Genomic DNA, 24,550 nt, shown 5'->3' with positions numbered 1-24,550 from the left:
AGCTGAGAGGAGCTGTTTTGTGTCCTGTTTAGTTGCCTTTGCATTTTGTGTCTACTTTTGCATATTTGGTGTCATTTGACTGGGGTTCTCAGGAACTTCAAATGATGTCATTGGGAATAGAATGGAATCTGGGCTATTTTAGAGTAGAACATCTGTGGTCTGCCAATTTTTCTTTCAGGTTACAAAACTTTGAAATGGCATTTAGATACTTGATGAATGGGTGGAACATCCATTTATTGATTGGTTCAGAAATTGACTTTTTTTTTCCCCCCTGGTACCAGGAATCAAACTCATGACCTCACACTTGCCAGGCACGCGCTGTGCCACTGAGCTAAATCCCCAGCCCAGAAATTGACTTTTATAAGCTTTACAAGGCACTGTTCTAGAGATTCAGGGGCGAAAGGTGGATTTAAAGTATTTGCCTCCTTGAGAATTGTTAGTCATTGAGCAAGTCTCTTATTTTTCAAACAAGTACCAAGTCCTGAGCTGGGGATCAGTGAGGCTTCTTGCATAGGTTTTCCTCTCTGTCCTTCAGACCAGGACTTAATGATTCTGCTGATTTGTTTGCTGAAAGTGAGGTTTTCTGGAAGTGCCAGAGAAATACTCAGAAGCCTGGTGTTCTTTTCTTATTTGGTGCTCTGTTGTTTACTCTATTGGTTTATTGACTTGCCATCTGGGTGGAATCCAGGCCATTGAGGAATGGGCTAGGCTTGGGGATACTCCTCTTTGTGGGTGCCGTTTTCCAGAGCCTTTGGAATTGCTTCTTCAGTTGGGGTAGCTTTATAGATCATTTTTGTTTCTTCTGTAAAGGTAAAAAAGTTAATGGTTTGGAGAGAAAAGAGCAGTACAGAATTTATCTGGAAAATATAAGAACTCTTAAACTATTGGTAGGGTGTGCTGTGTATTTTCCGTCTCTTATCCCTCCTGGTTTCCCTTCAGTTCCTCTATGGTAGCACTAATAATAGGATACCTACTAGGTACATTGGAGTACTGAGTTTTTATCACTCCACCTACAACTTCTTTGTACGTGTAACAGTGAGGTAGTAGGGGAGATAAATTTATGTAAGTGAGGATGACTTGTGTTCTGCAAATAAGGACTAGGCAGGGAGCAAGAGCTGGAGGGAAATCTGACCAGGAGAGTTGCCAAACTACAAATGCACATTGCGCTCCTGTTTTTCCTGCCTGAGTGGAGGAGGTGAACTTTGGAAGTTAGGAGTCACTGTTGCTGTTTTGCCATGCTTGTAAGAGGGAGCAGGAGATGCGATGGACAAGACTTGTGACAACCTGCATGTTCTGGTGAGTGTTGCCTAGGGCCATTAGCTCCAGCGAGATGAGTTACAGAGTTTGCCACTGAGGTCTTGCAGAGGAGCTGTTACTGAGTTTCATTTTAGGCCTTAAGAGCTAAAGGTCTATAAAGTGCTTTCAACCTGGAACCTGACCGGACATTTTACACGTGTGTGTGTGTGTGTGTGTGTGTGTGTGTTTTAAAGTAGGGGAGAAGCCTGTTTGGCAACGAAGGTTTTGTTCTGAGATGCTTTAGGCTTAGTTCTTTTCCACAAACTGTACTGTAGGTTCTGAACGAAGGCTTATAAACTGATTCTAGAGTACAGTCAGCCCGTTGTTTCTTTTTGGCTACTTGATTATACAAGAGTACAGCTTAAGCTAATTGCATAGGGGGAGAAAATCTGTATTTGCTTAGCATGGTAATAATGACTTTTCACCAGGGAAAGTTGTCTTATTTCTGTAGGGTGTAAATCAGTCACAAGGCTGAGTTTAAAGAGGCCTAAAAGACATGGGAAATTGTAGTAGAAGGAATTGTATAAGTGATTAGGAAAAATACTGTGATGATGGGGTTATAGTTAGATATGTTAAAAAAGCAAGATTGAGTCTCCTGCTGTTTGAAAAAAGGACATTTGTGCCAGTCAGTGGCACACCTACAACCTCTGCTTCATGGGAGGCAACTTGGTGAGACCATCTCCCCCCAAAACAAACAAACCCTGGGAATGTAGCCCAGTGCTGCCTGGGTTCAATTTCTAATACAGAAAACCAAACTTGGGATTACACTGCACTTTGAAGGAGCAGTATTGTGGGGGGGGGGGTTGTTTTGGTACTGGGGTTGAGACTCAGGACCTTGCACTTGGCTATATCCCCGGCCCTGGGTTTTCTTGAGGTTTGATTATATTGGAGGAGAATTACATTTTTTAAAAGTATTATATTAATCAAATAGTAATAAGATCTAAGTTAAGCTTATCATGATAGTTACTGTTAAAAGACATGCACTTAAATTATTGTGCAACCAGAGTTAAATCCTTTTTGGATTCTAGATTACATAGGACTACATTGCTTTTATAGATTTTTTCCGTGGGTGTTCGTGGTGCCAAAACATAGACCTGGTTCCCTAAAGAAAGATGCTTCCTGAGCCTTTCACACAGTACTTTAGAACTGTCGTGTCTGAACGGCTCTGCTGTGTCTGCATATAATGAAACAGTCTCCCCTCCAGCCCAGATCGCCTCAGTCCCTTGAGACAAACACTATACCCATGCTTTGACCGTGACCCCCAGCTAGAAGTCAGAAATGGAAGGCAGTTAATGGAAGTAGCCTTGGCTCTTTGTTTCTTCCATACTACTTGATTCTTAGTGACCCGATGAGAGTTAAAGTCCCGTCTGAAAAGTCCTGCTAGAAACAGGCTTGTTGGCAAGCTCATGTCCAGGATGGGAAGAGTTGGAAGGGAGATGATGCCGTACTTACCTTTGGAAGGTCTGATTTTCTTATAGCACCGAAAGATGCCGATGATGAGAAATCCTTCAGCAACTTGGAAAATCATGTAGAGGAGCGGGAAAAAGAAAAGTGGCCCAATGACTTCAGGCCTGAAGGTCACATTGAGGATAGTAGCACAGAGTTGAACGTTTTGAAATCCGGTCTCCATGCTGACAGTGCGTCTGCACCTGTGTGGGTTCAAACAAACACTGTACTCAAGGAAGGGACCTGAGAGAGAGTGTCTCTGTCCCCCTTCCCAGGTACTTAAGGACCCACTGAAACCCAGCGTGTGAACATGCAAGGGACCAGACTGCAGAGGGCACATGGGTTCAGGTTGACCCATCGCTTTATACTAATCCAGCCTTGTGGAGGATGGTGACAGGAAGTTTGTATGAGTTTTGAGTAGTTCTAAGTTTGATTTCACAGAATTGCCAGGTTGAAATTTGGATGTAATGGCTGGCTGGTAAGGGCTGAAGGGAAGGTGTGAGCCAGTATCACCCATTGTCTTGCTATGTTGGGCGCATAGAACAAACGATTTTTAGTAGACAGTACAAGATAGTTGAAATGCCCAGGACACCCGTTCCCAAGTTTCTGGCTTAGGCGTAACTCAGACTTCGGACAGAAGTCCCAAGTTTGATTCAGCTCCACTGTGTGTCTTTGGAAGATGTTTTCCTAGTTTTTCATTTTGCGAATTAAAAGAGTGGGGTAGTTACATTGAATGAATACACATTTCATAGAATTCCAAGTGTGTTAAATAATTGTCTTAGAACTGAAACTAACTGATGTTATAGCACATTTATTGTGAAGGAAAAGTATAGTGCTGACGCTTGGTGATACGGCCTTTTATCATCTGCAATAACCCGTACTAGTGAAAACGGACATTTGTGGTCATGGACAGCCTTTGACTCACAAGTGTGACATCTTGTAATTGGCTCATTAGCGTGGCTTTGGCTGAGGGTGGTGGCACATGCCTGTACCTGTGCTTTGGAGGCTGAAGCAGGAGAACCTGAGTTTGAGGCCAGTCTGGGCTACATAGTGAGACCTTGTCTCAAAACCAAAAATTAGTATAGCTTAATGATTTATTTTTTAAGTTGTGTTTTGAAAGTACATTTTGGGGGAGTTGCGACTAACAGACCCTTGGGTCAGCATTTGCCAGGGCTGAAAACCAGGAGAGTTCCTGCGTTAAACAGTGCAGATGAGGCACTCTTAGTCCCATGCTGCGCCCTCGCGTTGCTTCTGTGTAGTGACAGAGTTGAATTGGACTGCAGCTGAGTATCTCAGGTTGCAGAGCCATTTAGCGCTCTCACCCATTGGTGTCCTCCTCAGGACTAAAGGCGAGGAGAGGGAGGAAGAGAGAAGTGTTGGCACTTGCGCGAAGCTACCCCAGTGCTCCGACGTGCAGAGGGTGGGTGGGGTGACGTGGATTCTGGGCTCTGGAGGGGAAGGGGCTGTGCCAGCCTCTTGCTGTTGGGAACGTTAGACGCCTTGAACTTAACTCCAACCCGTTAGTTCCTTGTTCACTGGGCACCTTTGAGCATATTGCTAGGAAAACGCTTTGCCCAGATCTCAGGTTTCTGAGTCCTGTCTTTTCCCTGAAAAGTGGGACTAAAGTAATACTTACTGTGCATTGAGGCAGAAGAGAGCAGAGAGAAGGTAGCCTAACACAAAGCCAAAGCAGGGCATGAGGGAGGAGGTGGCCAGCAGGTGTGGTGTCATGACAAACATGATGCTCTTGCCCACGTTGAAGAAAGAGAGGACTGCGATAGCCACACTGAGAAGGAGAATAATGGTCATTCCTACCTGGACGTGACCGGAGAGAAAGCAGTTAGGGTGATAGGGTCAGGGAGGGGTCAGGAAGTGGAAAACGTTTATCAATTTCTTGGAACGAGGGGGACCCGGGTCCTTCATGTTGGGCTGTGTCCCCCCCTCCCCAACCTTGCTTTTAGTGTCCTAACTTGGTGAGGCTGAGCTGAAATACGGGACCCTCCTACATCTGCCTCCCGAATTTGAGATGTCACGCATGTGAGCCACTCGCGGCTACAAAGCATGTAGTAGAACATCATTAGTATGTGAAGTAGAAGGGACTGGAAGATCTTTATCTTTTTTTCTTTTTTTAAACAAATGTGTTACCAGGACAGAGTGGACTTCACACTTCACTAAAAGCTCAGCCAAGCATAGGTACTTTGACACATCACTGAATAGCGGATTATCAGCGAAGGGCTCTGGTTCGGAGGGGATGAGGTTCAGGCCTCCTGCAGTGTCGGAAGTATGAATTAAGTTTCAGAGTCATGCTGGGCATACATCCCCGTGGTACAGAGCTCGCCTCGCGTGTGTTGGACCTTGGTTCAATAGTGCTACTCCTGGATGTTGGGCGTATGTGCACTTACATCTCCCCTGCTCTCGTGCTGCTTGCCAAGTTTGCCCTTGATGCCCTATGGACACTGTTGAGCGTTTTCTCCAGACTTAACTAAACCCTACCCTTCGTGGTCTGGCTCAAGCCCATCCCCTCTGAGAAGTCCCCTTGACCCCCTCAGTCCTCAGTAATCTTACCACTGCTGATAACCTGTTCGTACACCTGTTGTTGGGTCTTATTTCTCTCATGTTACTTCACTTTCTGCAAACAACACCCTTGAGGACAGCGAATCCTTACAATACACAGCGTAACTCTAGCATCTAGTAGTGTTAAGTAATTACTGTTAAAAATATTATACCTTACAGCTGTAGTGTTTTTACTTTTCTCCAAACCTTTCAAAACGGTTCTCACACACTGAACAATCTCATGAAGTAGGGTTTTTAAAATTTTTAAAATATGTACAGAAACACGTAAAAAAATTGTATGGTTTGGATGGGTGGCCTGCAAAGGTCCATGAGACTTGGCCTCAGGGTGGCATTATTGGGAAGTACAGTGATCTCTAGCGGGTGGCCCTTATGGGGAAGGCCCCTAGGTCTCTAGGAGCAGGCCCTCGCAGCGACTGGGAACCACCACCTCCACTTGCCTCTGCCATGATGTCCCTCCCTCGCTGCGGCTCGGCCAAGGCGAGGGAGCCTCTCTTTACTTAGTAACCTTCGTAAGCGGTGGTGTTGCTCCCTGCCTATGATAACTTTCAAAGGTAGGGTCCCCGTCTTACCTTTTTGATGTAGGGTACGTATTGTGGCCGTTTGGATCTGAGGAAGATTCCTATGCTGCAAGGAATGAGAATTGTGACCAGTGATATCATGATGCCTCCGTAGGGCACCTTGTCCTTCAGGTCCCCCTCGTATATCCCTCTGGAGTAGAGGAACAAGAGCAGAGGCATCAGGCCCAGGGCACAGAAGGTGGAGCAGGTGGTCATCACAATGCTGGGGAGGACACATGGGGAGAGGGGATACAGCCCATTAGTACACTCGTATTGAATGCCTGCTGCGTGCTAGGCACAGTGATAAGTGCTTTAAAACACTGCTTCATTTTCTTGGGCACTAAGTGTACTGTCTGGTTTTTGCTTATAAGAAAACAGGACTAGAGAAGTTGTGACTTGACCCAAATCACACATGTAAGAAGTAACCAATACCCTATGTGCTTTGTTGAAGGAGCCATTCTGATGTCTGTAATAGAACTTTTGTTTTTTTAAATACTTTTGAGTGCCTGCCATGCGCACAACGCATTTTGAATAAGGTTACCTGCGCAGTACCATCACTCGACTATATCCCTTAAGCTTGTGGGACTGCACCTGCCACAGAGTTGCTAAGTGGCCTTCGTAGATCCCAGGGAACAGCTGCTGTGGTGCCTTTGCCCAGCTGAGGAAAGGACGAATGATACCAAGTACATTTTACCTTGTGGGGCATTTGTGGTTCACAGTGACAGTGCAGTCAGCTAAGCTAAAAGTCACAGCAGTAAACAGAGACCATGGTTAGAAACTGACTTGGGAAAGGGAAAGTCGTAGAAACAGTAACAGACTGGTTGCAATAGTGGAGCAGTAGAGGAGGCGGCAATTACTCATGAAAAAATGGCGTGATAATTTCATAGATGCAGAACAGACTGATTCAGTATTCTTAAATGTTAAAAACAGCGTACTAACAGTGGGAACGGCTAATTCTGAAGAGGCTCTCACAAAATCTATAGCAAACATTAAATTGATGAAAAACTGGGATTTCCTATAAAAAATAAATCAACAGTACCTATTATCACCTTTGGTACTACACAAAGTCCCTTACCACCCCAGCAAAACAAGAAATTGAAAAGGTATTGGTCCCAGCACTCTGGGGAAATGAGGCAGGAGGCAGAAGATGGGGAGGGGGATGGGAGGGGAAGTCAAGGTGTAGAAATGGGAAAAAACTGTAGGGTTTTTTTGCTAATGATAGGGTTATCTAGGGAAGAAAACTTCCATCATAATTAGCAAGTAATAGAACACACAAAGTTCTAAATATATTACCAATATAAAATAATTGGAGATGGTACAAATTTTTTTTTAAAAAAAGACCATTTGTAATACAGAAAGTACGAAATACACATCAAAAAGAGATGTAAGTTTAATTTTCGGTTTTTTTGAGACAGTTTACTATGTTGCTCAGGTTGGTCTTAACTTGTCCCAAGTGATCCTTCCTCTGTCTCCCCAGTAGCAGGGATTACAGGTGTGTATCACTGCCTGATTAAGACAAGATCTTTACTGAAGAAATTGTAAGACTTCATAGGTGGGTATAAAAAGCCTAAGTAAAAGAAAAGCTATATTACATGGATGGGAAGACCTGAAATTCTAAAGATCTTTACGTTTTGATAGTGTAAAGCAAAGTTACTTAAAATTTCAGAATACTTAAATTTTTTGTAGAGCTTTTACAATCTCACTATGGCCTAAGCTGACCTTGAACTTAGTTCAGTGATCTTTCTGCTTCAGCCTCCTGAGTGCTGGGATTTACAGGCATGTTTCACCACTCCCAGCTCCGATAATTTTTTTCTGTAGATTTGAGAACTGGTCCTAAAATTTAAGGAAGCTGGGCGTGGTGGCACGTGCCTGTAATCCCAGAACTTGGGAGGCTGAGGCAGGAGGATTGTTGTGAGTTAGAGACCAGGCTGGGCTACAAAATGAGGTCAAGTCCAGCCTAAACTGCATCGCGAGACCCTGTCTCAAAAAGACCAAAAAAAAAAAAAACTTAACAATCTTCAGTAAGAATATAGTAGGAGGACCTCCCTGTCAGACTTGCAGAGTCACTGAAAGAAAATGTACTTCGGGGGAGCCACCCAGACCAGTAAGAGAGGTCCAGACATAAACTCATACACACTTGATTTATGAGAGGTAGAGTTACAAATTATTGAAGAAAAATCAAAGTGGTGTTGGGAATTGTCGTAAGTTCTAAACTGATGGAACATCTCTAGGAGAAGAGCAAGAATTTAAAACTTTTCAAAGAAAGTGTAAGTATCTTTGTAACCTTGCAGATTGAAACCCCAAACCATAAACGTATGAGGAAAACTACTGAATTTTGATTACGTTAAAACAAACACTTTTTGTAAGATGCCAGGATCAAAGGGCAAAGACGGGCTGTAAACTGTGATTGTTGCAACATTTATGAGTAAGAATGTCACAAATGGACAAGACGTTAGTACAAAACCCATGGAAAAACATGCAAGCCGGAGACATTTTCAGAAGAGGGACCTTAAATGGCCAATAAACTTAAAAGCTACAGGGCCTCCCGTGGAGTGAAATTTAAAACCATTGTGATCCATTTCTGACTGCTCAGTTGGCAAAGGTTAAGTCTGACAATTCCAAATTATAAAGACATTGAAAATAGGGATGTAGGGAAAATAGGGATGTCATCCCTATCCACTGCCCCAGAAAGGGTGAAGTGGATGGAGTAACTGCTTTGAAGACATACGTGCTGAAGGTGTGTGAGTCCCACCAGTCAGTGCTCACATGGGAGCAGGGGGCCTTCCACAAAACTCCATAGAAGTGAGCATGAAGCCCCAGAGCTGTCTGGCTACACAAGAGATAAACACACAAACTACACAGCGGTTCAGATACATCAGGTACTACGTGCCTGACTCAGCAAGCTGTCAAACGGTATGAATGGTTAATACAAAATTTCAAGACCTGTGAATACGGCTTTTTGAAAACGGAGGCACACACATATGCCAGTAGTTCAAGAAGCTCCCTAGAAATGCTGAGCTCCAAATCCTGGGAGGTGCTCGCTCTGGGGTGTAGTAGGGGAAATGAGGCTGGGCGGGGAGGCACGGATTTCAGTGGTACCTACTGATTTCTGTAGGAAAATAATTTGCAACTTGTTTGTTCTGCGGCAGAGCAGTCGTGCTTGCTCTGGCTTGGTGTGCCAGGAGCTTTGGAGTTTGCTCTGGAACTTGGTGTGCCCTGCCCTCTTGGCGTTCATCCCCTGATCCTGCACTGTCTGTGACTTGTGATCCTCCGTTTACTCGGAGGAGCGAGGAAGGGGATGTGGCTGTAGCTTCAGCTTCTTAGCTCCCAAGGTTGGAACCGTGGTGACGCTGTGGGCGTGGCTGCCTCTTGGGGAAAGGGCACACTGGGTTTCCTCATTTTGCTTTCCTGCTTAAGTTCTAAGAGTACTGTGTGTGTAGTTGCTGCTTTTGTGCCCTATTTGAGGGATGGGTTTTGAGCCCCCGTCAATGGAGAGGTTGGAGGCCGAAGCTGAGGGAGCTGTGAGGGACCCCCAGTCTTTGCTGAAGTGGAATATCTGGGAACCTTCGTGGCTTCCTTCCTGTCTTGGTTTTAGTTCTCCTACATCATGGTGGGGAGACCGGTGGGAATCTTTGAGTTCTGTTCAAGCCTGCTTTCTCCATAGCCACTGGCTGTGGTCCTGCTGTGGGCCCATTGGATTGGGGAGCGGAGGAACTTGAGCGGTCAGTTCCTACTGGCGCTTTCTCTGTTGCCATGCTGCCATCGTCCGCTTCAGCTTGGAGCATGCTTTGTGCCACCTTACTCGGATGCCTGTGAGGACCCACCTGTTGACCTCTGGGAGATTCCCTTGCCTCACTCCGCAGGAGGTGGAATGACCAAGGGGGAGAGCTGTGGGTTGGCACTAGACACAACCTTCACACACATTTTGAGAAACATTTGCAGGTTTCTGGACTTCTACTTTCTTCATGGGTAAAAAGAAACCAATATCTTACTAATGCCTCCGGACTAGGACAGTAGGAGACATCTCAAATGACCTTGGAATGACACCTGGCTCTTAGGCTCTTATTGTTAGATTTGCACAATTCTTCAGTTTGGGTCGCTGATTCTTAAAACTTTAGACATTTCACATAAGAACGGACGTTCTGCCTTCTGGAAAGCAGGAAGCGGTGACAGCAGCAGGTCTGTTCCCGTGGGCTACCTACATCCGCCCTCAGAGAGGCTCGTAGTTTTGAGGATGACAGGCAGCCTGCGGCCGCCTTGTTTACACTGGCCCTGAAGATACTCCAGTCAAAGCACAGGTTCTGGATTACACTCTAGAACGCAATTTCCTGGGGGCGCCGAGGATCACACGCAGTCACTCAGGTAAAGTGGGTACCACAGGTTCTTACTATCTCTGTTGTTACTGTGATATGATGAGTAGTCCCAGATGAACTCAGGTTGGAATTTGAAGTCTTGCAGCTCATGATAGTGACCGTTCCTGCTCCTCCTGTGGGGACAGGTACTTTATAATGTGTCGGGAGGTTGGTTTGTGCAGAAGGGGCTTTACGGCTGAAGGCAGCTGTCGCAGCAGTGCTGTCTCCCGGGGGTCTGGGAAGAGGCAGCAGTCCCCAGGAGCCTGGTCAGGAGGCCGAGCGTGTGCTTGAGTCACTGGAGGGCTGGCCCACGGGAGACCGCGAACCACAGGAGAGCCGCGCTGCTGGCACAGTGGGAACCCCCGCGCGAAATAAAAAACTCGCCCGGTGCCCTGCATGTTGTCTCCTTGCTCTGCGGCTTCCTGCGAGCCCCCTTCCCTGGGCCCCGTTTCCGCTTCCCTCCTGCACCAGAACTGGGTGCGGTCTGCCTTCCTCGGGGTGGCTCTGCAGCAGGGCGCATCTGGATTGGACGGAGGGAAGAATTTCCTCACACTGAGGGGGCTGGACGTTGAGATCTGCTTCATCCCTGTCTCCCCCTGGCTCCCTCCGGGAGGACTGAGTCGCTTCTCAGACGGCAGCTTGTGGCCCCCAGTGCTCTTTCCCAGTCTTTGTAGTTAAAAATCTGCCTAAGGGCTGGGGATTCTGGGTTATATCTCCAGCACCGCAAAAAGAAAGAAACTGTCCCAGGGTCACTGCGTCATCCAGAGGTGCTTCTTCACTTGGGTAATTTTCCCTGTAAACCGGCCACGGCCAGGTCCTGCCAGACACATGCGGGTGGACTCTGGATTCGCTGCTGGACCTGCCTTGAATAACGGCTCCACCGAGGACCGGCCCGGAGGGAGCTGGCTGGGGACTGAGGCTCAGACAAAAGCCGGGGCTTCTGCCGGTGCGTTTTCTTCAGGCGCAGCACAAGCTGCTGCTGCAGGTGTGGGTCGCCCCTGCCAGCAGGAACTCAAGGCCATCCCCACCTGTTGGGAGGGGTAGGGGCTCCACCCGCCCTGTGTGCAGGCAGTCAGAGCGCCCTGCTGAATTTGTGCTGGCTGCCGTCGACAGGGCTGTGTGTGTGAGTGGTCGTCTTCCTACGGCTAGGCTGAGGTGGGCCCTTTGTTGAGAAGCACCCCGGGGGCGGAGGGAGAGAAGAGAAGACACCCAGGGCCCAGATACCTTGGAGGGGCTTTTGGAATTCATGTGTTCCACGGGAATTGGAGGTGCTCATCTGCTTCCAGGTCACCTTGGTGCGCCTGGTAGTGTTTGGAACCCATTGTACCCACTCCCGTCCCTAGCCTCAGAGCTGGCACCCCTCCCTTAGGGCTGCACTTACCCAGGGGCACTGTTTGAAATCAACGCACCTTTAAAATAGCACTTGTGCCCCTCTTGAGATGCTCTGAGAGGACGGGGTCTCTCGGAGGCCCCTGGACCGGCTCTGGCTTGGTGCTTAAACCAAAACGGACCCCAGCACCTGCCCCCTGCCCAGCATAAGCTCTTGGTACTGAGTGCCAACGACCCCCACGCTGGCATCCACCCCGCTCTCCCGCGCCCCTCCTGGCATCAGCCCAGCTCTTCCCCTCAGTTGATGTCTTTGTCCCAGGCTGCTCCCTTCTCACCCCTGGCCCTACCTGAGGTTCATGTCCCCGTTCACGGCCAGGCTGAAGATGTTGGATAGGTTCCCCCCAGGTGAGCAGCCGCAGATCAGGATGGCCAGCGCCTCGATGTTGTTCAGCCGGAACATCTTGCCCAGCGCGAAGGCGGTGAGGGGCATGATGCCGTACTGGGCGACCATGGCGACAGCCAGCCCCTTCGGCCTCCAGAGGTGAGCCTTGATCTTGCTGAACTCCATGGTGCAGCCCACCGTGAGCATCACGAGGAGCACCATGCACACCAGGACGACGCTCATCGCCAGGTCGGAGGGGCGCGTGCCGAAGCCCGGCGGCAGGGAGAAGTTGAAGGGGGCGGACTCGTTGAGCACCTCCATCCCGAGGCGGCGCAGACCACCGTGTTCTGCCGCAGCCGCCCTTGCTCGTCCAGTCCGTTCTGGGTGCCTTCTGTGATCACCTCGCAGCGCAGGTTTCTGGACTAAGTGTAGCTCTGGGCAAATAGAGGTATTGCGCAACGACTGAGCTGTGTCTTTGGTTGTGGCCCCAGGGAAGAGAGCCCAGATCCTTATCTGCCTGGCTCTGTCCAGCTCTCCCCAGTGCCCTGACCTCTGTTGCCCCTGGGGTGCCACTCACATGCCGCCCCGCCGCTTAGCTGCTTGTGGGAGCCAGAGCTTATTTCTCTCCTCTGCCCCCAGCCGTGTGCCTCCCTGACATTCTGCACTAGGGACCAGTCCAGGGCCACACTGACCTGGCTCCAGCCCTTTCCCCCGAAGCTCCTGCTGTCAGCTCAGTCCTGATGCCTCAGGGAAGGTGCCTGCCCCACGCCCGGAAGGTTACTGTTCGCCCCTAAACCCCACAGGAGTGAAAGGAGCTGAGTGTTAACCTTCTTTGGTTCCCAGAGGCAGGAAGCATAGCCCCAGGGGTTGAGGGACAGGGAGGGCAGATTACTGTTTCCAGGAGAAGATACGTCCATGGTTCTCCTGGGAGACAAGTATGCCGCATCCCTCTTGCCTGTGCTGTGGAGACCCTTGTCCTATCCTAGAGCTGGACTGAAGGAGTTCGGGGAAACATCGCTGGCTCCCTGCTGTGCTTAGCTCCGGAAGAACCTGCTGGGATGCCAGATGGGCTCTCGGAAGCTTGGAGGCTCTTTTCCCATAAAGGCAGTGCGGAGGGAACCGGCCCTGGAACTGTTTGCACCTGAGAGGCCCCCTCCTTGGGAGACTGGCTGAGAAGGATGTGGGAATCTCTTCCCAGTTTCCTGACTCGTCTGCTTTTGTACCAGGCCTGTGAATTGGGCTGGGAGCCGGGCACGTGGATGTAGCAGCAGAGAGGTTTTGTGGTGGTCCTCAGCCTCGTTCCTTCTATCTTCACTGCAGGTGGGACAAATAGCGGGGCCAGAAATACAACTGCCTCTTGGCTGGATTGGGCCTACAAAACCTGGGTGGGGCCTTGTTGTTTCCTATTTGTCAGACAGGTAATTAGGCTTTGGGTATAGGACTGTGCAGGACAGAACAAGGTGTGAACCCCTGTGGGTGGGGGTGGTGACAGAGTCTGGCCTGGTGGGAGGAATCCCTTGAGACAGAGTTCTCCAGCTATGGCCAGAGAAGCATCTGGAACGCTGAAGCCTGGATAACAGGATCCACACCTACTGCACTGTATCCACGAGAAAGCCATTCCCAGGGGTTGTGCAGTGCACAGCACATGCCCTGGAGCCCTGGGTGAACTTGAAGTCCTTGGCCTCTGAGAGTCCCTGACACTAATGATTTCCTGACGTTGGACAGGTCTCAAGGGAAGGGTAGGCTGAATGCTGGGCACTAGATGCTGGTGGGGCTGTGAAGTTCCTGAACTGAGCTCTCTGCTGGAGGCTGCTTTGTTCTCCTGGAGCTAGCAAGAACCACTGAGTGGCTAGGGCAGAATTACTGGTCACCAGCTGAGTTCCAGGCACCATGGAAGGATGAAAACCGTAGAGTCCTGCCAGCTCCTGGCCTGGGAGACCACCTACTGTCCATCCTGGAGACCGGGTGCTTGTAACAACTTAGAGAGCAGGGACACCCACTGACCAGTTAAAGCCAAAATGGAGGGGCCCCTTCTCAGTGATCCTTGCTACACCCACTGTTGTACGGGTGGCTGGGATAGATAATTGGATTCATCTTTCTGGAATGCAGCCAGTCCCACCCAAACTGCCTGAACAACAAGATCACCCAAAAGGAAAAAGCTACTCCTGTGAGCCTCTGGGAGATCTGAGATTGCTCTTCAAAAAGCAAGGCTCCAGTGTGGCTCCAGGAAGTGTGGAAATCTGACATGCCTGTCATATTTGGGCTAATAGTGGAGTTTCTTTCTCCTGTCCAACAGGGGGCTCAATGACCAATGTGCTTTGCAGAGAATGGAAAAAATCTCTTTTAAGAAGCTGATGCCTCCATCCTTTTCTTGAAATCCCCTCTGATTGCACAGAGTTTGGGGGGCAGTGGGATCATTTGTGTTACATTAATACGTACTATATGACAGACACTGATTTAAATAACATTTCTTGCCACAACCATGACGTAGGTACTGTTGCTATCCTTATTTTACAGATTAGGGAGAAAAGGCTCAGAGAGGTTAACTAACCTGCCCAGTTCACACAGCCAGTAAGGTGGAATTGGGATTCACACTCTGCCTGGCTCTCCCATCCCAGCTGCTGTGTCCTGCCACCTAGGCGTGTTCTGTTTTGCCTCATCCTATTCTCTAGTTGCCTTGGTTCTTGGGAAAAGGAGTTGGACTGGAGAAGCCCCCAGGCACACAGATCCATACTGTCCTCGGCTGGTTCTTTCAAGCAACACAGCCCCCAGGCAATGTGGTGGGTGTAGTGGTGGCTGAGTGAGTTTACAGAAGGGGCACTTGAGCTTCAACCCTGGGAGAATTGAGCTCTCTTCCCATCTTCGGTGGCCACTGCCCTTGACCCCAAAATTCTATCTGTAGAAAATTATCCTACATGAGCATTTGTTCACATGCTCCCACCCAATTACATATATATGAGAGAGATGTGTCACGTTACTTTATAATAGTGAAATACTGGAAACAATCTAAATGTCTGTTAATAGGTGATTGGTGAGAGCCCATGAAAAAAAGGTAGCCATTCCAAAATACGTGGTACTGACTTAAGGTGTGAAAGTGGCTGGAGAGTGTGGCATTTCCCTTCTTTTCCTGGAAATCATTCAAAAGCAACAAGGAAAATGGGGTGGAAACTTCACATACAGTGTTTTTAGGTAAAACTAGGGGAGAAACAATTTTAGACTCCAGACTGTGTGCAAAGGCTGATGAAGTGTCTGCGGCCAGACGGTGGTCACCAAGGGGGAAGGAGAGGTGCAAGGTGGAGGGTGACACATGGCCTGGGGGGACAGATGTGGGACAGCTCCAGGAACAGGTACCTCCCCTGAAGGTGACAGACGCACCCTCAAGAGTGAAAGTGCTGTTCCTCCTCGGGAACAGGTATAGGAGCGGGGTGAGCCAGGCTGAGCCCTGAGGCTAGTTAGGGTCACACGGTTGGGAAAGATGGGTGTGTCATGACCCACTGCTATATTATAGGCCACTGCCAAACTTGGTGATGTAAAATCTCAGTTTGTTGTTATCTTTCTCAAACCTGGGACAGGGCAGGCTTTAGTGCATACGCTTTTCTTGGGATTCCTCATTCGGTTGCTATCAGACAGTGGTAAGGATGAGTCATCTGAAGCTGCTTCCCTCACTGTGGGGAGCCTGGCCTCCTGGCCCTCTCTCCCTGGGTGGGTGTTGGCCAATTGCAACCATCTCAGGGTATGATGGGGACCACTGTGAAGCAGCCCCGGGCAGGGCTTAAATTAACCAGTTGGCTTTTTAATGTTTACTGGTGAATGTATCCAAAGCCTAGGCTGCTTGTCTGGAAGTGGGCGACAGACTCATAGTAAGTGAACCTCTGTGAGTCACTAATCCCTACTAAAACCAGTAATGGCAGATGAAGCCGGAAAGCCTCAAAGGACAAGACAAGATCACAGCCAAGGACACCTGGATCTACCTCAACTTGATAAAGACTATAGCCTCAGGCATCTCACTCCTGGGTGGATTAATCCTTATTAAGGATTAAGTTAATACCTTACTTGGAGTGATTCCACCCTTCTTGAGTATTCCCCTCTCTTCTTCTGATAACTAAATAAATACAGGCCACCCAGAGAAGGTTTTGGTCTTAGCCCCAAGAGAATCTTGCATTCTGTGAGAGGGCTTTGATCCTCCTAGAGCCCTGAAGTCATTCCATTTGCCTCTTTTTATTTATCTGTAGCTGTACACTCGTTCGAGAGATTGTGGACCTGATCAGCCCGCAATAACTAAGGGATATTATTAACCCGATAGGGGTGTCAGACTTCTTAAATGGTGGCGAACATTTCCAAAGCGACTGCTCCAAGTGGCCTGTGCTGAAGCTTCCAGGTATCTTTGGAGTTACTGTGGAAGCCCCAGGAAGTCACTTTATGTTCTGTGTGCCAGGCGAGTTAGCTGAGGGCATCCCAGATTCGGGGGGAAAGGGGGAATAGATTCTACCACTGAATGGAAAAGAGCAGCAAAAGCTTTGTGCCATCATTAACTCTGCACGGGGAGCTCTCCCGAGAGTCGCAAGGAGCAGCCCTGCTTGTGTGAAGCAGCTGCATCTATGGCTGATGATCACCAGGAAGCCTGGTGTTTGGTTCCCTGGCAGAACCACCTTCAGAGAACTCGTCCAGTGACTGATGAGTCATACCCAACCTCGAATTAAATCCACTCCAAAGTGAAAGAGGAAACAGGTTAGCAGAAGCTCCCAAAAACTGAAGCAAACTCACCAGAAAAACATGGCCACAGAGCCGATGAAAACTACCCAGCATTATGTAATTGAATTTTAAAAAATGAATGTAGTAGTTGTTTCTATGTAGGAAGACCACAAAACGGAAATAAAGGAGTAGGGGAAAAACGTTTAAACTATTTTCTAGCCCCTAATGTACGAGTTGATTGAGGTAAGGATTGTCAATAGGTACTAAAACCCTTGGGTAAAAATTAATTGAGGACTAGGATGTTCTGATGGTGATAGAGGATCGCTACACAGGTTAATTAGTAATTATAGAGGGGAGATTTTACTTGGCTTGGAAACGACCTGGTGTTTACTCACTTTAGCCAAGTGATCAAACGTGGATCACCGATAACCAGAATCCTAGCATCACGTGTTTCTCAGTGGAATGTGGTTTGAAATGCACAGTCTTTGAGGGGACAAAGGTTTCCACTCCATTTCATTGTCTTTTTTTTTTTTTGTTTTTTTTTTGTTTTGTTTTTCTCCGGTACCGGGAACCGATTTTTTTTGTTTTTTTTTTGTTTTGTTTTTCTCCGGTACCGGGAACCGAACTCACGACCTTGTGCTTGCCAGGCAGGCGCTTTGCCGCTGAGCTAAATCCCCAGCCCCCCATTTCATTGTCTTTATATCTAGCTGGCAGTTTACTGGAAATATAAATGCTAAAAAGAAAAACATGAACTCTAAAGAAACAACCAGGCACATCAGGACGTTTTACAAAATAACTGGTATGTCCTCTTGAAAAAAGTAAATGTAATAAAAGTTCGAGATCAAAAAAGAATAAAGAGACATAACCAATGCAATGTAGCAATGGATACAAGATTGAAAAAATATCCAAAAAACATTTTGGGGGGTGATTTGGTGTATTTAAATATGGATTATATATTAGATGATACTGTGGAATTACTGTTAAATTATTGTTAAATTAGTATTGTCCCCCAAACATTTTTGTTGCTTCCAACACTCATCTTTTGAAACCTACTTGCTGAAGTGATGGACGATGGGATCTTAGGTCACCAGGGTGGAGCTCTAGTGCATGGGATTTGTGGCCTTGTAGAAGCAGCCTTGTCCCTTCCACCGCGTGAGGACACAGCAAGAGGCTGCCCTCTGGGAACCAGGCCCTAAGTCTGCTGGTACCTGGGTCTTGGGTTTCCGATTCTGTAGAGCTGTAAGAAATAACTGTCTTTCCCCACACATGTTCTTTATTTTATTTCTTACTTGGTACGCGTTCGTTGTACAGATCAATAGGTTTTCTCTTTGGCAGATTCGTGCTTACCTGTAACCTGCTTTATTCCAGCTGCCCCGCCCCCACCCTTTCCTTTCCATGCCCTCGCTCCTTTTCTGTTTTCTGGTCTCACCTTCTACATTCATGTTAGCTCTCTGTGGTTTTTTCTTTTTCATTTCTCCAGAAGTCTTCTAACAGTTTATTAGAAAGAACGTAGACATTAAAAAAAAATGTTACTCACTGTCATGAACATAAATTGAGTTTTTTTCAGCCAGGGTAAAAGCTGAATCAAACACAGAAATAAAGCCGGGTGAGATGGTACACGCCTGTAATGCCAGCACTTGGGAGGCTGAGGCAGGAGGATTGCCACAAATTCAAGACCAGCCTGGGTTACATAGTGAGTTGGAGGCCAGCCTGCCTCAAAAACCAAAAACAAACAAAAAAAGAAAAAAAAAATCAGAAGTAAAAAGTCCAGTAGTGTATTAACATCTTTTCATTCATTTGCCATACAGGCTCACAAGCAACAGTGTACAGCTTTCTTCTTTCCCGGTGCTAAGACCTGTAAAAGCTTAAGGGCCAAACGATACCAAGTGTATAGGCTTCAGAAACCGTCTCAGTTAGGGGCATTTACTAGTTCTAGCTATGATACATCTGGAACACTGACATGTGATCTCTTACGTATAATAATGTGAGGTAAATGTTTTGAAAAATAAAATTCAGCGAACAGTCCTGAACGGTCCGCCAGAGGAGTGGCAGGTTATCAGTTTAAGGTGTCAGCCAGTTTGTCCCAGCCATTTTGAGCCCATGTCTAAAATCCACAATTTAGTCCCCTTTCCCTGTGCTGAGAACTTTCTATCAGGTCACACGTTACAAAGTAAAGGAGAGGTAGGTGAAAATTTTCTGATCACAACTGGGAAGTGTTCATGCATAAGGATAACGCCTTCGGTGACTTAATATTGCCCAATGGTACATACATTATCAACCTTCAATGAAGCCCTAAAAAGTACAGGTTGGAAAAGGGGTTAAAGGAGGCAAGTACAGCATCCGCCTTTAGAGCTATCAATTCAGGAATTCTCTCAATTATGAAATCTTGCAGAGAAGTTATTTTCTTTTTCAAAATTCAGGTGGTGATGTTGCTTACTCCAGATCTGGCACTTTTTCGTCCTCACTGTCGCGTGAATCGTCGTCTGCTCCACCGACCTTTGGTAAATCTGCATCCTCATCACCACCCGTGTTGTTCATCACCTCAGAGAAGCGATTGACAGGAGCCGCGTCATCATCAGAATCATCTTCCCAGTCTTTCTACTAGGTGAAGTCCGCACTGAGCCAAATAAGCTTTGCCCTGTCTTTTGTTAACATAGGCCCTGACTGGGCAGATTCTTCTTTTTTGTAAACAATGTAAAATTGATCTGTCTTGTTATGCTTGAAATCTTGAAATGTCCTGTTATGCTTGCCCAATGGTAAGTGATCAATCACTTGGATCAATCCAGTGCAAAAGATCAATTTCATTTAAATGTTTAAAATTATCACCTCCTCAAAGGCAACTGAAAGTGTAGCGGAAAAACCAGTATCAAACCCGATGTAAGACTGCATGGAGGAGTTAGAAGGCGCCTTTTATTATGCTAGCGGGCCAGGGAATCCAGAGGTTCAGATCACCAGCCCAGATCACCAGGTTTGAGTTCAGTTTAAATCTGGGTTGCGACTGGGAAGTACAAAGGTGATAGCAGGTTATTGTGTGATTGGTTACATGGAATACAAGAATTATGTCGTATATTGTCAGGCAGGTTTGTACAGGGACATTCTGGGAGGGAGGGGGTCTGAGAAGAGTAGGTGGAATTGAAAGTGTCCTTGGCAGGGCCAGTCTTCCCCCACACATGACGGCTGTGAAGCTCTTGAAGCAAGATAGAATCACTGTGTATTTTTATTTATTTATTTATTTCCAGTACCAGGAATCGAACTCATGACCTTGCGCTTGCCAGGCAGGCACTGTGCCACTCAGCTAAATCCCCAGTCCACTGCGTATTTTTAAAATACAAGCCGAACACAGTCAGTTTGACCCACACTTTGTTTGTTTGTTTTTTTGTGTTTTTTTGTTTTTTTCCAGTACCGGGAATCGAACTCACGACCTTGCGCTTGCTAGGCAGGCGCTGTGCCGCTGAGCTAAATCCCCAGCCCCTGACCCACACATGGTTAAGGGGGAACATCTGACAGTCAAGGCTAGCTATGTGACAGGGCGCGTGATCATAGTCACAGGCTATGAACCGATTTCTAACTTTTGTTATAATACGCTTACAAGTCTGCTATTCTGTAAGTGTGCCCTAACAAGAGTAAGGTTGGATTTTTCAGAATGTACGTTAATGTCTTTACCGTCTTCAACACGAAATTCAGTGAAGGCTGGTCCTTTCCATCAGACCTTTGCAGAGCAGGGGCGGGGGTGGGTGAGCCGGTGCGCAGAGCCCACTCCCCTCCTGTGGTGACGCTGGCATTTTTCTCTCCTTGGTCAAGAAGAGGAAAGTGTAGGAAAAGATGTGTGAGGACAGAGAATGGTGGTTTTTTTTTTTTTTTTTTTTTTTTTTTAATTCCCCATGTGAGAGAAAACATGTGATTTTTGTCTTTCTGAGTCTGGTTTACCTTGCCTAACATGATGATCTCTAGTTCCATTCATTTTCCTTAAAAACCACATGAAAATGTGGTTTCATTCTTCTTTATGGTTGTATGATATTCCACTGTGTACATATGCAACTTTTTAAAAAAAAAATCCCTTCATTTGTTGATGGGTACCGAGGTTGATTCTTTACCTTAGCTATTGTTAATTGAGCACAATAAATATGGATATATATATGTACATATATATATGAAATATATATGAAATCTTTCGGGAATATATGAAGGATTGCTCTATTTGGAGTGGTAGCTCTATTTTTAGTTTTTTGAGGACCCTCCATACTGATTTCCATAGTGACTGACTAATTTACATTCCCACCTGCAGTGTAGAAGAGTCCCTTTTATATCACACCTTACCAGCGTTTACTGATCTTTGCATTCTTGATAGGAGCCATTCTGAGTGGGTGTGATCGAATCTCAATGTAATTTTGATTTGCATTTCCTGGATGGCTAAAGATATTGAACATTTTTTCCTATACTTATTAACCCTTTGTATTTCATCTCTTGAAGACTATCTATCCAGTTCATTTGCATATTTACTTTGTTGTGGGGGAGGATTGATGTTAAGGTTTTGAGTTCCAATTTTAGTATATGTGCTGCCGAAGCGAGCACTTGAGTTCCTTATATATTCTGGATATTAATCCTTTGTCACAAGAGAAGGTGGCAAAGATTTCTCTCCCATTCTGTATGATGTTCCTTGTTTCCTTTGCTGTGCAGGTGCTTTTTAATTTGATCTGATCCCACTTGCCAATTTTTTTTTCTATCTTTCAGTTACTGCCATTATTTCATGTGCTACTCAGAATCCTACACAGAAATCTTTTTCTTGCACCTATAACTTCAATTATTTTCCGTGTTTTCCTCTAACAGTTCCAAAATTTCATATAATTAGGTCTCTGATCCTTTTTAAAAGGATCACATTACATTAGATTTTATTGGTACATTTTAGTTATACATAATGATCACATTCATCACAGAGAATTTGTACCTGTACATGATATAACTTGTTTTTTTCTCCATTCTCCTACCTTCCTTTCAACCCCTTCTGTCTTCCCCATTTACAAAGCTTTGTTTCCATGTTTTCCTTCTTTTCTCATTTTTAAAAACTTCTTCCTTCTATCTTTTCCCCCTTCCTTCTGTCTTGTTCCCTTCCTCATTTGAACATTTTCCTCCTACTTCAAAATATATTTTGGTCCTTATTTACATTTTTGGTTTCTCACAGCAGAGAAATAATAGAGTAGTCACGTATGTGTGTCTGATTTCTTTCACTTAAGAGTGTGGTCTCAAGATGCATCCATTTTCCTAGAAATGTCTCAAGCACATCCTTCTTTATGGCAGAGTAGTACTCCATTGTATTAAAAAAACACATCTTCTTTATCCATTCACCAGTTGATGGGCACTTGGGCTGTTTCCAAGGTCTCGCTATTACTATTACAAACTGTGCTGCTATAAACATGGATGTGCATGTCATTGTGGTATGATGTTTTTAATTCTTCTGGGAAGATACCCAGGAGAGGAATAGCTGGGTCAAATGGAACATCTAATCCTGGTTTGTTGAGGATTTCCACAGTGGTTTCACCAGTCTATACTTCCCCCGACAGTGGAGAAGGTTTCCTTTTTCCCCACAGCCCCGCCAGCACTTGTTATTGGTTGATTTCTTGATGATAGCCATCCTATTATCCATCCCTGGGGTGAGATGGAATCTCAGTGTTGTATAATTGAGAGATAAGTATCTAGTTTCAGTCTTCTACATATAAATATCCAGTTTTTCCAGCGCCATGTGTTAAAGAAGCCTTTTTTGCAATGCTTATGGCCTCTGTTAAATTTTGTGTGGGCTTCTTTTGGTGTCCTCTAATTTTTCCAATTATATATTTTTTTCCCTATTATCTATGTTTTTATTTTATTTTGTTTTTTTTTTCTGAGTTTCTCATATAAGAGAAACTATGTGATATTTAAACTTGTGTTTTTGATTTGTTTCACTTAATTATGGTCTCAAGGTGCATCCATTTCTTACAAATGGCTCAAATTTATCTTTCTCTGTAGCCAAGTAGTACTCCATTGTATATAAATACCACATTTTCTTTATTGCTCTAAAAATCAGAATGCATGTGTTGTTGTAATATGATAACTTTAAACTCTTGGGAAGATACCCAGAAGGGGACTAGCTGGGTCAAATGGAATTTCTTGTTTTAGTATTCTGAGGAATCTCCGTGGTGACTTCCATAGCGGTTGGTGGTTGACAGTCTCACCAACAGTGAGGAATGGCTCCCTTCCCCCCCAGCCTCGCCAGCACTTGTTGTTATTTGATTTCTCAGTGGTGGCCATTCTTTCTGGAGTAAGACAGAATCGAAGTGTTGTTTTAATTCACACTTTCTGATGACCAGAAATGTTGAACATTTTTTCATGTATTGCCATTTGTGTTTCTTCTTCTGGGAAATTTTTATTCATTTCACTCCTCCATTTTTTGATGGGGTCTTTTTTTTGGGGGGGTCCCAATTTTTTGTGTTCTTTATACATTCTAGATATTGACCTTCTGTCTGAGGAATAGTTGACAGTTTCCCCCCATTCTGTGGGCTGTCTCTTCCCTCTGCTGGTGGCATCACTTGCTGTGCAGAAGCTTTTTAATCTGATGTGATCCCATTTGTGGATTCCTGGTGTTATCGCTTGTGCAGTTGGGGTCTGTTCAGAAAATCATTGCCTATGCCTGTGTGTTCAGGAGTCTTACCTATTTTATCTTCTAGCAGATTATTTGCATTTTAATGTTTAGATCTTTGATCCATTTTGATTCTAGTTTAGTGGGTGATGAGAGATACGGGTCTAGAGTCAGTCTTCGACACGTGGTTAGACACTTTTCCCAACACCATTTGTTGAAGAGACTAGATTTCTCCAGCATAAGTTTCTGGCCCCTTTTTCAGGTAACTGAATGTGCTTGGAGTTGTTTCTGCATCTTTTCTTCTGTTCTAGTAGCCCGCATGTCTGTTTTTGTTTGTTTGTTTTTGCTAATCCCATGCTTTTATTTCTTTTTGTCTTTTTGAGCCAGGGTCTTGCTATGCAATTCAAGCCACCATGCCCAGCTCCTTTTCCATTTCTAATTGTATCATTTTGGGCCTTTTCTTTCCTTTTTTTGGGGGGGTAAGATTGATTAAGGGTTTGTCTATTTGGTTTTTTTCTTTCAAGAACCAACTTTTTAATTCATTGGTTCTTTGTATTGTTTTTATAGTGTCAACTTTATTAATTTCTGTTCTGATCTTTATAACTTCCTTCATTGTGTTAGCTTTAGATTGTTGAGGTGCATCATTTCATTCTTTATTTGGATTTATTCTGTTTTTATGATGTGGACATTCAAAGCTATAAACTACACTTTGAGACTTTTCTTTGCATCCCATAGGTTCTAGTATGTTATACTGGCATTATCATTTGATTCCAGAAACTTCAGAAACTGTCCAATTTCTTCCTTGATTTTTTCTGTGACCATTGATTATTTAAGGAGGTATTGTTTAATTTCCATGTGTTTGCATAATTTTTTTTTTTTTCTGGTACCGGGAATCGAACTCATGACCTCGCGCTTGCCAGGCAGGCGCTGTGTCGCTGAGCTAAATCCCCAGCCCCGTGTTTGCATAATTTTTGTAGTTTCTCTTGACATTGATTTCTAGTTTCATTGCACTAGATCTGATCATATGCATGGGATAATTTTAATTTTTTGCATTTACTTAAGCATGCTTTGTGGACTAGCATGTAACCTATTTTAGAGAAAGTCTCATGTGCTACTGAGAAGAACGTGTATTTTGTTGTTGTTGAGTGGACCGCTCAGTAGATATCTAGTAAACTCATTTTTCCCTCAAAGGTTTGGTTTGACTCTGATATTTCTGTCTATTTGATCTGTCTCTGTGATAGTGGGGGATCTCAGGAATTGAGGTCCCCCATCATAATTGTGTTGGTGTTTATCTGATTTTTTTTTTTGATGA

The 24,550-nt window shown here is 45.6% G+C and overlaps 1 protein-coding gene across 1 annotated transcript; it reads right to left on the bottom strand.

Annotated features, from left to right (window-relative positions):
- Positions 1 to 206: 206 nt before the first annotated feature.
- Slc10a1 (solute carrier family 10 (sodium/bile acid cotransporter), member 1) lies at positions 207 to 12,380 on the bottom strand. Its single transcript, XM_005399028.2, has 5 exons — positions 11,902 to 12,380; positions 5,886 to 6,096; positions 4,379 to 4,557; positions 2,749 to 2,945; positions 207 to 802 (listed from the first exon to the last, which is right to left on the bottom strand). The coding sequence occupies exons 1-5, from the start codon at positions 12,255 to 12,257 to the stop codon at positions 705 to 707; spliced, it is 1,041 nt and encodes a 346-aa protein (XP_005399085.1). The 5' UTR covers positions 12,258 to 12,380; the 3' UTR covers positions 207 to 704.
- Positions 12,381 to 24,550: the final 12,170 nt, after the last annotated feature.

The sequence above is a fragment of the Chinchilla lanigera genome, unplaced genomic scaffold (genome assembly GCF_000276665.1).
Source record: "Chinchilla lanigera isolate Chin_1 unplaced genomic scaffold, ChiLan1.0 scaffold00065, whole genome shotgun sequence".
NCBI lineage: Eukaryota > Metazoa > Chordata > Mammalia > Rodentia > Chinchillidae > Chinchilla > Chinchilla lanigera.
This window is presented reverse-complemented; position numbering and strand designations above follow the sequence as displayed.